Raw genomic sequence first — 16,631 nt, 5'->3', positions numbered from 1 at the left:
AACTTTTTTTGAATGGTTATTGCTTTATCATAAAAAATAATTATTTCAAGAACATTAGGCTCAAGATACAAAATCTATTTTTGTAAAGGAATAATTTCTGGATGTGGATCGCCGACCTGCAACCCCCCACCCCCGAGAAGATAGTGGTGTAGTTCACAACTGAGTAGCTTGCTTTAAAGACATTCAGGGTCACTAGAATACATGGTTAATGCTAACCAACTCAACAAACTATGGTTATCACATGCTAACCCAGATATAAATAGCAGCTCTGGCTGATCTGTTCATGGCACATAAGTGTTAAATATGCTGTTGCTCTCAACAGTAAATCTAGTGACCTCAGTACTCACCTCCCTCTCTCAACAGCCAAAGCATCTATTTCGTCAAAGAAGAGAATTGAAGGTGCCACAGCTCTTGCCTTTCTGAAAATCTGCATAAGTAAAGGAAAATCACTGGATAAGGCAATTGGCAAATAACATGCAAAAGGTATGCATTACAAATATTTCATTCAATTAACTTCCAGAACAATAACTAGACAGAAATGTAGCTAGTGTAGCACATACAGCAATGTATTGCAGATGTTGGACAAATCCATATGAGGTCTGGAAAGAGCCCAGAATATTTTTCAGATTATAGAGATGGCACACATGGATAATACAATAGGTTCTCATGGTATACTTCAATGCAAATGACATTACCCTGCTACATGGTGATAAAACAATGGAACAAATCTTTCCAAATTACCATCCCTACATTCTGAAATCTATCAACCCAGTAATTTTATGGATACATTCTTTCTTTTCCTTCCTCCTTTTGCATTTTCTCTAAAAGTTCAGGTTGTCTACACTTCCACAAGTGACACTTGATAGCTCATCCAAATGGACATTTTTCAGATGAGATTCTGGGCTACTGATGATGGACACCATTTCCGCCAAGCTCCTCTCCTCACCCAATATCCACAGAAACAAGATTCCAGGAATGTTCACTTGTTATTGATTAAAAGCAGGAACACAAGGAGCTTTTCACAAAGCTTTAATTTATGACTTCAGTTTATTGCCTGTGTTCTTGCCTAAGGGATAAAGACTAAGCGTAGTGTTCAGTCAGCAGGGTTATAAAGCAAATAGATAATTGGACCAAGGGGGGAGGGCATAATTGGAAAAGCATGAGTGGGGAAGGAGAAAGGGGCTAGTGGGAGCAGGGAGGAGAGGGAGCTGGGGGAAGCAGAGTGGAGAAGATGAGGAGGGGCTAGTTAATTGAAGATTCCAGGGTGGGGGGGGTGGTGAGTGGAAAGGATCTAAGTGGGGTACACAGACAGGATAGAGGGCTAGAAGTCCAGAGAGTGGAGGAGAAAAGATCGCTAGTTGCCACAAGTGAGACTTGAAAGTTAAGCAGGGCACAGGAAATAAACATCCAGGAATTTTGAGAAAATTATGTCACAGTAAACAGAGAGCATGAGAACATCACATCACACAGAGGAACAGCAAGAGTGAGTCATGGTTAGATATTTGATTCAAACTTCCAAAAACTTAAAATAGAATCATAGACAAGAATACCTGCAGTGAAGAAGGAGGCCGTTTGACCCATCGAGCCTGCAGCAACAACAATCCTATCTAGTCCCTATCCCCTAACTCCACGTATTTACCCTGCTAATCCCCCTGTAATTATGGGGCAATTTACCTTAGCCAATCAATCAACCTAACCAGCATATCTTTGGATTGTAGGAGGAAACAGGAGCACCCGGAGGAAATCCACACAGATAGTGACCCAAGGCCAGAAACGAACCCTGGTCCCTGGCACTGTGAGACAGCAATGCTAACCATCCCAAAGTATTTGAGACTTAAATATATTGTTGATAACTTTAGATACTTGTCTAATCAATAGAAGGTAGGGCATCTCAGTCCTGTCAATGGCACATCTCACACCACGTGGAAACTTCAGGTCACTTCTTGTGTTGTGGGTAACCACTCATGCAAGATATGTTATCAGCTGGTGGGGCTTAAGCTCTGAGTATCAAAGTGAAGGCAGATAGGTAATGGGTCAAGCTGGATACATTGCACCTCAATAGTTCCAGGACTAATGGCCTTGTGGGAAGGTTTACTAGTGCTGTTGGGGAGGGTTTAAAACTAGCTTGGCACAGGAATAGGGTATATAGGTTGAACAGAGGAGCAAAAAGGTGTTTGGGGAGTATATCCCAAACAGTCAGAGGGAGATCGAAGAGCAAGTATGTTCTCAAACTGCTGAGAAGGGCAGAAATAAATTGAGTAATAACAGTTGGGATTCAACCACCCTAATATTAAGTGGGAAAAGATAGAGGTGCAGAAAGTGTACCCAGAAGAATTTTTTTGTCTGTGTAGAGGAAACTTAATAAGCGCAAGGGAAAGTTTTGAATTAATTTTAGCAATTTTTTTATTCACATAGCTGGGATTCAATATGTTGTCCAATACATAGTTCAATACATATGCAATGGTCTGACTTGGAAGGCCACAGTCACAATTTGAGCTGTTCCTCATTTCCATTTGAGGAGCAATTGTCCCCATTTTCCCTGGCCCAGCCTCAGTTAACAGGGGACTGTTCAGATTTTCAATGGAATTTTGAAACCTGGGACTAGACCATTCAGATGCAGATGGTGACATTTACAGTCAACCAGGAGGTGCTCCACTGAGTGGTATGGCTATCATCAGTTTATGTGGATTATGTATCAATAAAGATTACGGGATTTCAGATGGGTCTTTTTTGAGCTCCTGTGTCAATGGGAGAGTTTGATCAGATGTCAGCTGGTGGTGTTCTTTGAGGAGGATGTTTTCCTTGTAGACATCAGGGTTCAATGTGTGCTAGAACAGGAAATCACTCAATATCCCAGAAATAATCTTTGTGAATTCCTGGAGCTGGATGCCTACCACATTTGTGTAGTTGAGCATCAGTTATTATTCTGCTGCTCAATAGGTCAGGATCAATAAAGCAATGTATATAGGGTATTGGTGGTGCTGCTCCAGATGGTATCCACCATTTTCTGTATGAGATTCAGTGTCATCTTGACCTTGGCTCTGATGATCTAGAGTTGTTGCTGATAGCTCAAAGTATGGCCGAGACAAGTTGTGCAGACTTTGGGTTGAGAGAGATTGGTCAGCCACAGAACTGAATGTAAAGTTCTTGCCTGGTCTTCAAGTTAACCAGGTGAAAGGCTGAAATGACAGACTTTGCAGTGTTTGGTCCATTTTCTGAAGTAGACTTCCAGAGAACATAGATTACTAATGGATGCTTTCTCAATGTTCTGAGCTTCTTTAGCTTGGAAAGCAAGGGCCAAGTTGTCAGTCTATGTGAAGAGCCCTGACTTCGTGGGAGGGAGATCACTACATGATTTATAATGTCGAAGAGAGCCAGTGCAAGGACTGATCTCCTTGGGATTCCATTGTTGGTTAGGTGTGGGTGGATGATTTGATCGTCAAGTGAACATGGAACTGACAGTTGTTGATCATTAAGTTGAGTATTTGGAGGTTTTCACACAGCACATTTTGGAGAGTTTCAGCAGCATTTCTGTGTACCACTCTGTGTAATAGGCACTGATTAAGTCAGAAAAGGCTTTGGGGCTCTTTGATAACTGGCCTTGATATTGCTTCTTCCAGTTTGGGACTCAGTCTATTTACCAGGAGTTGTTCTATGACCTATACTCTTGACAGCAGGGAATTAGCGTGATACATGTATGGATCTAGTGGCTTCCCAGTGACAACCAGTTTGGATTGATGCCAGATGTTTGGAATAATATCTTCACTGTGACTGCTGGTACAATGACAAGGGTTTCTTTCCCCATTCACAGAGCCTAACTTGATTTTTTCAAGTGCTATATTTCTAAAGAGCAGTCTCAGTGGCATGCAATTTTTTAAATGTTATTTTCCCAAGCCTCTTTTTTGTGTGATGTTCCCACCAAAGAATAGAAGGTTTTCCCATTTCAGACACTTCCCAGTCAGCATTATTTTAGTCCTGCGTTTATGCAGCAATTTGGGGTTACAATAACATTGATTAGAAAATCTATAGATTACATGAAGCAGTCTCAAGTTGGATATAGAACAATTACAATTTTACTTCTCCATGTGTGTAAACCACAACTTTACAAAGGTATTGGACATGGCACCCAGGTCATAATATCCATTTTCTGGCCAGCCATACTGAGAGACATCTCAAGCATGATTTACAACGATCCACCAAATTCAGAGCAGTTTTTGTGCAATGGTTCATGCAAACTAGAAACTGACATTTTCAACTGACACAGGCTAACAGAACATTCTCCCTTGCTGCAACAGTCTCGGCTGAATTAAATACAGATTTAACTTCCTGAATTTCTCTTTCTCTCTCTATCAGTGTACTACTCGATATCACAAATTGAACAGATAAAACAGAGGAGACTGATGAGATTCAATGTTTATCATCATAGTCCTATGCATCAGAGCACCAAGTGATGGTGCCAGTAGTGGGAGACACACTTCAATCTGTTGACTTCCTTTCTCAACCCTACTAGTAGGTAGCTATACTTTCTTCATCACTGCTCAAAATATAAAAGATATCATGGCCTCAATTTTAACTACCTCAGTGTCGAGAAGCCAGATAAGTTGGGCAGTTAAAATAATAGGGTTCAATTACTTCCCACTTCTTTTCTGGTTCATGCACATATTAAGCTGCTATTTTAAGCAGGTGAGCAGGACACTCATGAAGGAAGTAGGGCCCTGTTCCAATTACAGAGATTGGGACTGATGATATCAGCAGGACCTAATCAGCAGTACCAATCTGAGGCATAAGCACGGGTTCGATAGAGAAAGCAGGGGGAGGCATTGCTGGCTTCATAAGAACATAAGAAATAGGAGCAGGAGTAGGCCATCTAGCCCTTCAAGCCTGCCCCGCCATTCAATAAGATCATGGCTGATCTGTCGCTGCTCAGTTCCACTTTCCCGCCCTCTCCCCATAACCCTTAATTCCCTCTCTTATCAAAAACCCATCAACCCACGTCTTAAAAATATTTAGCGAGGCAGCGTCCACCACTTCAACGGGCAGAGAATTCCAGAGATTCACCACCCTTTGAGTGAAGAAGTTCCTCCTCAACTCCGTTCTAAACCGCCCCCCTTTTATCTTGAGGCTGTGCCCCCTAGTCCTACTGTCTTTTTTGAGCGGGAAGAGTCTCTCCACCTCTATCCTATCCATCCCATTCATCATCTTATACGTCTCAATGAGATCTCCCCTCATTCTTCTAAACTCTAACGAGTACAAGCCCAGTTTATTCAGCCTCTCCTCATAGCTCAACCCCCTCAACTCCGGTATCAGTCTAGTAAACCTCCTCTGCACTCCCTCCAAGGCCAAAATATCTTTGTGCAGTTTTGGGCGCCGCACCTGCGCACAGTGCTCCAGCTGCGGCCTCACCAATGCCCTATACAGCCGCAGCAAGACCTCCCTACTTTTATATTCAATCCCCCTCGCTATGAAGGCCAGCATCCCATTTGCCTTCCTGACCACCTGCTGCACCTGCAAGCTGGGTTTTTGCGACTCATGCACAAGGACCCCGAGGTCCCTCTGCACCGTCGCCTGCTGCAGTTTTTCGCCTCGTAAGTAATAGTCCTTCCTACCATTCTTCCTACCAAAGTGGACCACCTCACACTTGCCAACATTAAATTCCATTTGCCATTTCCTGGCCCATTCGCCCAGCCTATCTAGATCCTTCTGCAGACTCTCCACACCCTCCGCACAATTTGCCGTTCCCCCAATCTTGGTGTCATCAGCAAATTTCGACACCCTACACTCGGTTCCCTCCTCCAGATCATCTATATAAATGGTAAAAAGCTGAGGCCCCAGCACCGACCCCTGGGGCACTCCACTAGTCACCATCCGCCAATCCGAACAGCACCCGTTGACCCCCCATTCTCTGCCTCCTATTTGACAACCAATCCTCTATCCACGCTAACACCCTACCTCCAACTCCATGTCCCTCGACCTTCTGCAATAACCTCTTGTGAGGTACTTTGTCAAACCAGTCCGGTAAAACTGCTGGAGTGGGCTCTTGTGGCAAAATTGGCCCAACAACTAAGTTTAAAATAGACATTTCACAGGGCATGATCCTTCTGCCCTCTGAGGAAATCTTAGGCCTGCCTTAAATATCCTCCCAGCCTGACCCACGCTTTCCTACTTTTGTGACATGATACCACACCATCAATAGCTCCCAGTTGCAGCCTCCTGATGCATTTTTGTGATTCTGCAGACTGGTGAGCTGTAAGTGGGGAAATAGCATCATTTTATTTAACTGAGACCCTGTCACTGTGGAAAATTAAGGTGGGGGCAGGATCTAAGGATTTGAGGTGGCACAATGGTTAACACTGCTGCCTCACAGCGCAGGGCCCTGGGTTCAATTCTGGCCTTGGATGACTGTCTGTGTGGAGGTTGCATGTTTTCCAAGTATCTGCATGGGTTTCTTCTGGGTGCTGCAGTTTCCTCCACAGTCCAAAGATATGCAGGTTAGGTGGAATGGCCATGCTAAATTGCTCCTAAGTGTCTCATGGTGTGTAGGTTAGGGGGATTACTGAAGTAAATATGTGGGGTTACAGGAAAGGGCCTGAGTGGATGCTCTGTCAGAGGGTTAGTGCAGGCTCAATGGGCCAAATGACTTCCATCTGCAATGTAGATGTTCCATGATTTTTTGATACAGGTAGTCCTCAACTTTACAACATTTGAGTTACAATGAACGGCACCTGTGATGTTTACAAATTGACGCCCTTTGTCCACTTTACAATGTTGATTTCAACTTTACGATGGGAAGTCAGAGAATAAATTCAACACTCAGACGTGCATCTGTGCCGCCCATCTCCTTGATTCAAGATGGTCGGCTGTGATTCTGAAGCAATTTTACTTGGTGAATCCGTATTTCTGAACTTTTTCTTAAAACTTATATTTTATAATAATTTATTGCTATATTAGTTTTTTAATCATTGATTGAGAACAAAATTCTGGATTATTTTGATGAAAATAAAGTAACAAGTCTTACTCTATTTCAGGAACCAATCCCCAACTTATAACATTGTTATGAGAAAATTGGTTCCAATTTACGACGTTTCAACTGGTTACATGTTTTTAGGAATCAATTGTGTTGTAAGTCAGAGGACTGCCTATATATGTTTAGAGTTGTACATAACAAAAGTTAACTATTTTAGTAAGGAAATTTGAAAGCAAAGCATTTGCTGTCAATTTAGTTAGATCTTTTTTATACATGCAAAAAGCTTTATTGAATTGCCGTCAGAAATACTCCAAATCATTTTACTAATGAATGTTCTGAAACATTTATTTAAAAAAAACACATTTAACTTTGTACAGCCAAATGACAAGTAACAAAAAAGTGACAAACCAAAACAAGCATTCTTGTCTAACCTACCTCTCTCACAGCACGCTCAGATTCTCCTACATATTTACTCAATAGTTCTGGTCCCTTAATCAGAAAAAGAAACTGAAGTTAGTTATTTACAGACAGTACGCGTAAGTGTTACATCTTATGAATAATACAGCAAATATTTACAAGAGGTATTTATAATGGTGTATTGGTGTATAAATAGGCTGAGGTCACAATGTAGTGAAATAGAACAAATCCCACAACACTTTGACACAATATTTAACCTACTGAATTGCTCAAGCTAAAAACAGTTTCTCACTGAAGTTTTGGAATGAATAGCAAGCCTTCTCAAATTCCTACTTTTCAATTTTGAGGGATTGAACGCTTCTCGCCATTCCTCAAACTGGGCTAGTCCTCAAAACATTCCAATTGATGCTCCTCAAGGGCACTGTTGGTAGTCTCCACATTACAGAAATAAGTCAGGAAGATGCACACGATAGGTCAACAACCAACCAGCTATCTGGCACTTGTATTGAGATGGTAGGAGGGGGAATGCCTGAATAAGTAGTGTTTGATGTCTCAATTAAATCCTATGATATTTTTGGAACACTTGGAGTGATGGCACAGAATGATTGGTAAAGAGTAAAAAAGCATCCAAGTTTCCTTGAATTGTACAAATCCATGTTTTCTGCTTGAAGAAACTCGCTTTTTTCCACCTCCTCTGCACAAATTGACTGTTGAATTATTCCATTTTTGTGTTGTTTAATGCTTGTTATAAATGGAACCTTTTTGCAAAACCTTGAGCTTGTCTTCACAGAAACAAAAATAATCAATAAGCAATCTAAGTCTGTAATGAACTGAACCTTGTACCCTAATGCAAGCTCACACTCCTCATGCCCCATCTGTGCAAACCCATGCCACCTCATGCAACCTCACACCCCAAACTCTTCATACCCCCTGCTAACCTAAGGTCCTCTATCCAGCCCCCTGTGGTCTCACATACCCTCCATGCCAACTTGTCCCCCATGGCCCTTCACAGCCCCTATGTTAGCTTAGTGCCAATTCCAGATCCTGGCCTCTGCAGCCATTCGTAACAACAGAGGCTCTCAATCTTTACAAAAATTCAGGCCCCAGTAAAATACCATGTTATCAGACTGATTTACTGAGACTAAAACCAAAAGATTTATTTAGAAGATAATAGAACAAAGGTAATAAATCACAAGATAATGAGCGATGTCAATTAGATAATACGCCAGCCCACTACAAAGAATCACTGTCAGCCATGAAAAGACAGTTGCGCTTAAATGCCAGTGAAAATACTTTTATGCAACTTGAACTGTCTGCAAACTCAGGTACAATAACATCTCAAAAAGGATTGACCCAGACATCAAGTAATCTAACATCATTAAGTTGTTTTTATTTAGAATTTAATCAAGGAAAAGTATCTAAAACAGAAAACTTTTACTGATAAACAGTTGAGCCAGAAGAGCTTCATTGTATTACTACACTTTAAACAATCATTTTCAAAGAAATTATTAAAAATATAGATAATCCAAACAATGCACTCATTCACATTATTTCAGCTATCTTAAAGCTACATTTAAAGAAAAACATTTTTTCCATTTGGTTGAGAGATTAAACCCCATCTGTGTTTAAGTGTTTGTAAAAGACCCCATGGTACTAATTGAAGAAGTTCAAAAGAGTTTTACCCAGTGTAATAACCAACATGTGTCCCTCAACTGTCATCAACAACACAAATTTGCTGGACATTCCTCTCATTGTGGAGCATTGCTGTGTACAAATCAGCTGCCTACAAAGTACCAGTGACTATACTTCAAAAGTAACTCATTGACTGTAAATTGCTTTGGAATAACCTAAGGCCATCAAAGATACTATATAAACAAAAATTCTTGTTTCTTCTTCAGTTGCACACAGGACAGAAATATGTATTTTCATCATAAGACTTATTCCTTTTACATCATAACCAAGAAGAGACTGCAAATGAATTCAGGCTTTTATTTTTTCAGTGTGGACAGCTAATGGCACATTCTGCCTAATTTTAATTTTCAAATTTTGCATTTGATATTTATTCTAAAAAGGTCAAAGTTATTTGAGACAGTGGGCCACATTTTTTGACCTCACCCATGGCTGGGATTCTCTGGTTCCACTGCTATGAATGGAAATTTGGCTGAGTACCAAATTTGCCATTTTCATTGGCTGCAGTGGCACGGCATGATCAGCCAGAGAATTCCGAGTTATATGTCCACGACATTATGAATAGTTTCAGTCTGTTGAGCTGTGAAGAAATTGTAACCCCAAACCAATTCACCATGGCCAGAATTTTATGTCCCCCCCCCCCACAACACCCCAACCTGGATTCTGAGGCATGGGGTGGTAGAACTAAAATAGCATGCGTGGGTTTTCCTCTAGGATCCTGCTTGCCCCAACCTGGACCAATTTTACAGTGCGGTTGACAGTTTAAGCAGTCACTTTAGGGTCTTTACCTGCCCAAATTCACAGGGACTTAAGTCTCAGGCATGGCGCTGCAGAACCTCTCCCGGTTGCTGCAGCAGATTAGCCGAGAATTCGCCAAGGTGGCACCTGCACTCAAGTTTGGACAGAATTCATGCCTGCTGCCAATTAATGCTCATTTGAGTGTGAAATAGCAGCATGCCTACCTGAGTCATTCCCTGCTAACCCTCCAGATAATGGGTAACAAACGCTTGCAACCCTAAAAATTCAGGCCCATGCCATTTTCGTTTGTAACTATGTCTTTACTCCAGGAAAGTCAGAAGATAATCTTGTACAAAAAAATCAATAGGATGAATGCAAGGAAATGTCAGGAAATGGTTTATACAAAGCGTGATCAATAAAAAATGCATTTCAACTGAGTAGTGGAGGCCAAAACACAGGAATAATTTAAGTAGTAATGGGCAACACTCGACCCAGAATTAAGATCTATATATATTCTTCCCACCCTCATATACAAAGTATATTGAGGGGATGTAGAATAAAATGGTCTGCAGCTTGGATACTGAAACATAGAAATTTGGATTTTTAGGTCAAATCAGACAACTGTCACATCTTATTCTGAAACTCATACTAATTTTTATATTGTATAACTGGATACAGAGGGCTGAAAATATGGCCAATGAGGGTCATTTGACTTTTTTGTGGATTGAAACCATTCTCCTGTCTCAAGAGGGATGACCTTGTGGTGTATGGTGGCGATGGCTTAGTATTTTTAATCGCTAGACTGTTAATACAGAAACTCAGCTTATGTTCTGGGGACCTGGGTTCAAATCCCACCACAGCAGGTGGTAGAATTTGAATTCAATAAAAAGAAACCTGGAAGAATCTACTGATGACTATGAAACCATTGTTGATGTGTCACAAAATCCCATCTGGTTCACTAGTGTCCTTTAGGGAAGGAAATCTGCTGTCCTTACCTGATTTGACCTACATGTGACTCCAGAGCCACAGCAATGTAGTTTACTCTGAACTGTCCTCTTTATAAGGACAACTAGGCTTGGGCAATAAATGCTGGCCAGCCGCGACACCCATGTTCCATAAATGAATAAAAGAAAAGGAATATTCCAGACTGGTGTGAATCAATGCCCTTCCCTAAAGCCAGCCAAAAGGATGTCATATTGAATGGGGTCATTCAAATAATCTGAGCGGGATTTTCCAGCTGTGCTTGGCCCAAGCCTGGAAAATCCCACCCGAGGTCAATGGACCTTTCCATGGAACACCCTTGCCCGCTACGATTCCCATGGTGGGGAAAATTCACCCCACTGACCGGCTCAAATCCTCAAGGTGTTAAACCATAATATAGGATTCTGCACTCAACATGATTGAATAAATACTTGGACTTGTACATAGTCACATGATGAAAATCAACATTAGCTGTTTGCAGACATTTCTATAAGTGGGAGATAAGAAACACACAAAGAGGATTCCCCTAAACTGTTCCACCTTTGAGATCGCCTGAAAACCAGCCTCCTTGAATTTCGGCAATAGGAAACCACACAGCCTGCTGAGGAGTCAATGCTTTACATGACCCTTGCTTCAATTTTAACACACACACACAAACAAAATCATAGTAAAACGCAGCCCCATAAAACAAAAGTAAGAGTATTACCCTTCAATATCATCTTTCTTGCTGTTGAATTAAAAACAGCTTGAACTGTCTCAAAATGTTATACCTTTGTTTCACTTCAATGGGTCATTAATTTTCACAATGTGGAGATGCCGGCATTGGACTGGGGTAAACACAGAAGTCTCACAACACCAGGTTAAAGTCCAACAGATTTATTTCGTAGCAAAAGCCACCAGCTTTTGGAGTGCTGCTCCTTCATCAGGTAAGTGGGAGTTCTGTTCACAAACAGAAGACACAAACTCAATTTTCTAAATGGTTGGAATGCAAGTCTTTACACGTAATCAAGTCTTAAAAGGTACAGACAATGTGAGTGGAGAAAGCATTAAACAAAGGTTAAAGAGATGTATATTGTCTCCAGACAGGACAGTTAGTGAGATCCAAGCAGACGAGACAAAGGAACTACACCATCTACATGCACACCAAGAACGGGAAACTTGAGAAACTTGGCATCACTGCCAGCAGCAACCAAGCCTCCCCTGGTACCACAGTAGAAAATAGTACCACTGCAGGGAAGTCCATTCTCAACACGGACTGCACACTTCAACCAGATGAAGTTGAAGTTCTCAATTTCTGCCCCACCACCAAAACAGACCCCATCAGTCCCACAGAAAGAGGAGTTCATCAGGTGAATGATGCTGCAAGAGTTATTCCACAAACTCCAAAAGGCCAACACAATGAGACAGCCAATGAACTGGAACAGCCGACAGACAGATCCACAATACAGCAATCAAAGAGGAAAGAGGCGAATTGGACTCCTTCGGAAGGCCACTGCCCTCGACTTGACATGTATGCCCAAGCCGTCAGGAGGTGTGTCAACACCAGATTCATCAGCCACACTGACAAGACAGCCCTGGACATCAGCTAAGCACAACGCAATGCCATCCGCACTCTCAAGACCAACCGCAACATTGTCATCAAACCCGCAAAGGAGAAGACATCATCATACGCAACAGAATGGATTACTGCAAAGAAGTGTACCAACAACTGAACAATGAGGAACACTACAGACAGTTACCCACAGATCTGACCAAAGAACACACTCATCAACTCAGACTGATCAAGACCTTCGATCCGGACCTTCGGAGCAACTTCTATGCTCTCATCTTATGTACTCCCCATGTTGGAGGTCTCTACTGCCGCCCAAAGATACACAAGGCAAACATTCCCAGCTGTCCCATCGTATTGGGCAATGGGACCCTGTGTGAGAACCTCTTTGGCTACATTGAGGGCATCCTGAAACCCATTGTACAAAGAACACCCAGCTTTTGTCACGACACTACAGACTTCCTACAGAAACTCAGCACACATGGAGCAGTTGAGCCAGGAGCACTCCTCGTCACAATGGATGTCTCAGCACTCTACACCAGCATCCCCCACAAAGATGGCATTGCTGCAACTGCCAGTTTCCAGATGCAATTTTACAACTCATCCACTTCATCCCGGACCATAATGTCTTCACCTTCAGCAATTAGTTCTTCATCCTGACACACGGAACAGCCATGGGGACCAAATTCACACCTCAATATGCCAACATCTTTATGCACAGGTTGAACAAAACCTCTTCACTGCACAGGGCCTTCAACCGAAGCTATACACTAGATACATCAATAACATTTTCTTCCTTTGGACTCATGGAGAACAATTATTGAAACAGCTGTATGATGACATCAACAAATTCCATCCCACCATCAGACTCACCATGGACTACTTACTCTCCAGAATCAGTTGCATTCTTGGACATCTCCATTTAGGGCAGTCACTTCAGCACTTCACTGTACCACAAGCCCATGGATAACCTCACGATGCTCCACTTCTCCAGCTTCCATCCTAAACATGTTAAAGAAGCCATCACCTATGGACAAACTCAGGAACTGCTCAGATGAGGAGGATCGCGGCAGACACCTCCAGACACTGAAAGATGCCCTCATAAGAACAGGATATGGCGCTCGACTCATCAATCAACAGTTCCGACACGCCACAGCAAAAAACCGCACTGACCTCTTCAGAGGACAAACACAGGACACGGCAGACAAAGTACCCTTCATTGTCCAGTACTTCCCCGGAGCAGAGAAGCTATGACATCTTCTCTGGAGCCTTCAACATGTCATTGATGAAGACAAACATCTCACCAAGGCCACCCCCCCAGCCCCACTTCTTGCCTTCAAACAACCGCACAACCTCAAACAGACCATTGTCCGCATCAAACTACCCAGCCTTCAGGAGAACAGTGACCATGACACCACACAACCCTGCCGCAGCAACCTCTGCAAGATGTGCCGGACTATCGACACGGATGCCATCATCTCACACGAGAACACCACACACCAGGTACATGGTATGTACTCTTGCAACTCAGCCAACATTGTCTATCTGATACGCTGCAGGAAATGATGTCCCGAGGCATGGTACATTGGGGAAATCACGCAGACGCTATGACAATGGATGAATGAACACCACTCGACAATCACCAGGCAAGAGTATTCTCTTCCTCTTGAGGAACACTTCAGCAGTCACAGGCATTCGGCCTCTGATCTTTGGGTAAGCATTCTCCAAGGCGGCCTTCATGACACACGACAATGCAGAGTCACTGAGCAGAGACCGATAGCCACGTTCCGTACACGAGGACTGCCTCACCCGGGATCTTGGGATCATGTCACACTATCTGTAACCCCCACGACTTGCCTGGGCTTGTAAAGTGTCACTAACTGTCCTGTCTGGAGACAATATACATCTCTCTAACCTATGCTTAACATTCTCTCCACTCACATTATCTGTACCTTTAAGACTTGATTGCCTGTAAAAACTCGCATTCCAACCATTATTTTGTAAATTGAGTTTGTGCCTTTACATGCCCTGTTTGTGAACAGAACTCCCACTTACCTGACAAAGGAGCAGCGATCTGAAAGCTAGTGGCTTTTGCTACCAAATAAACCTGTTGGACTTTAACCTTGTATTGTGAGGCTTCTTACTGCATTAATTTTCAGACAGTACCAACAAGGTCAGTTCTTTTGCTACCCTGTTGTTCAGCACCCATCCCACACACATTCTCCTTTTCACATTCCTGACATGTTTATAAAACTCTTCCATTGGTCTCTCTGACAATTTGAGAACAGATGAAGAAGATCTTGCTTTGCCAGCTGTGTGGAGTTTGCATGTTCTCCCAGTGTCAGCATGTTTCCGCTCAGTATAAAGATGTGCAGGTTAGGTGGACTGGCCATCCTAAATTGCTCCTTTATGTCCCAAGATGTATCGGTTAGACGGTTTTGCCATGGGAAATGTAGGGACTAAGGGGTTGGGTAGGGGAGTGGGCTTGGGTAAGATACTCTGCCGAAGACTTGATGAGCTGCATGGCCTCCTTTTGCACAGCAGGAATGGTAAACATGAAGACTATCGACACACTTCCCTGTCCATTCTCAAGTTTACAGCTCTGTTAATGCAGAACACCCACAGCACTGCAAACTACATTATGTACGAAAATCCATAGTCTGGCTTGAACCATTGATCTTTCGACTCATATGTGAATGCCATAAACAAGTCAAATTCAGACATTGACAATTGGGACTCAACTGAAATTTACATACAATTTGGATACCCCTTGTGTATTCTTAAATAGTATTACTCAAATAAATTAGTTCAGGATTTTGGCAATGTGTCACTGATGGTGTCCAGTAACAGTATTCCTATTGCACATCCTTGTATAGAGAAGCTAATCTTGCATCAGGGAGAATGCAAGGTAAGCTGAGAGTACAAACATGGAAGGGCAGCTCCCTGTTTGACCTCCTTTAACCTCCCTTAACCACAGTGGCACAATTAGCATTGCTGCCTCAGTGCCAGGGACCCAGATTCAATTCGTAGCTTGGGTCTCTGTGTGCAGACTCTGCACATTCTCCCCGTGTTTACTCTGGTTTCCTCCAACAGTCTGAAATACTTGCTGGTTAGGTACATTGACCATGCTAAATTCTCTGTCAGTGCACCTGAACAGGCGCTGGAGTGGCAACTAGGGGATTAACACTGCAACAAAGTTACTGAATGTAAGCCAACTTGTGACACAAATAAATAAAAATATATTTAAGCATTTCTGGAGCAGTTCTTGGATACCCCACACTGTCAATTCATTTTTTCCACCTGCAGGACAACAGGAGAAAGCAATTTAATCTTAAAATATATCTGGAATCACAGAAAGAAAACAAGATCAATCCTCTTAGGATGTGGATAAGAGCATAAAGGCAACTATTCAAAATATTATATGAAAATACCTCTCCACAAAATTAAGCTGAACAGATGTTGATTTAAAGCGCAGCTGCACAGATTGGATAAGGGCTGCAACATGCTAAGGCAGTGTGGTGAAAAGTACAGTAAACACTGTCATTAGATCAATGTTACAACGTCAGAGAAATTGGTACAGAGGTAAACGGAAAGGCAAATTTCTGAGTGCAAATATCTCAGATTAACCACCCATATCTTTTGGTTCAGTTACAACAGAAGATTACATACATACTTATATGTGGTATTAGAATAAAAATAAGTCATATGTTTATAAACACTATCTGATTGTCATAAACTATTTGTGCATTTTAACTAAAGTACATCGGTTTGAGGGGTTTCAGAAACACTGATACAACATTAAGTGGCTTAGTATTAAAAATACATTATTTCAATTCACAGGAGAATGATGCCTTTTTCAAAGTTTGACAGTAGTGTCATTACTAATAATATCTCCATATAAAAATCCAAAATTGTGACTTTTTTTCCCTCATAAGTTTTACTTCTGGCAAGCCAAAGACATCTCTCATCATTTCTATCCCACCAAATTCTTTCCTATGCATAAATAAAAGAGTTTCTGACATTTTCTCTTGGAAGAATCTTCCTCTCTAGTCATTAATGTGACTGATGAGCACCAAATAGTGATTCAAGAAGCTGCCTCATTGCCTTGATGTTTAGAATTAAAACTTCCAGTTGCTAACTACTGCAGTGCCAGGCACTTTGGAGTGCCCAATCCAACAGTTCAACCATTGAGTTTACAAAGATAAAGTCATGATGAAAATACTCTCAAGAATATGAATCAGTTTGTCAAATAAGTTGTATGCAGCAGCCATTAAGGTCACAAAAAATATTTAA

General features: G+C 42.0%; 1 protein-coding gene across 4 annotated transcripts in view; it reads right to left on the bottom strand.

The window, feature by feature from the left end:
* Positions 1 to 16,631, bottom strand: part of afg2a (AAA ATPase AFG2A) — a 445,255-nt gene that overhangs the window by 347,508 nt on the left and 81,116 nt on the right. For all 4 annotated transcript variants that reach the window (XM_080193527.1, XM_080193521.1, XM_080193533.1 and 1 more), the window contains 2 exons: positions 7,400 to 7,453; positions 348 to 427 (listed from right to left, as the gene is read on the bottom strand). In XM_080193527.1, the coding sequence (XP_080049653.1) occupies positions 348 to 427; positions 7,400 to 7,453 (134 nt within the window). The remainder of the gene's footprint in view (positions 1 to 347; positions 428 to 7,399; positions 7,454 to 16,631) is intronic.

This window comes from Carcharhinus amblyrhynchos, chromosome 1, assembly GCF_965287045.1.
Source record: "Carcharhinus amblyrhynchos chromosome 1, sCarAmb.v2.hapA, whole genome shotgun sequence".
Taxonomy (NCBI): Eukaryota; Metazoa; Chordata; class Chondrichthyes; order Carcharhiniformes; family Carcharhinidae; genus Carcharhinus; species Carcharhinus amblyrhynchos.
This window is presented reverse-complemented; position numbering and strand designations above follow the sequence as displayed.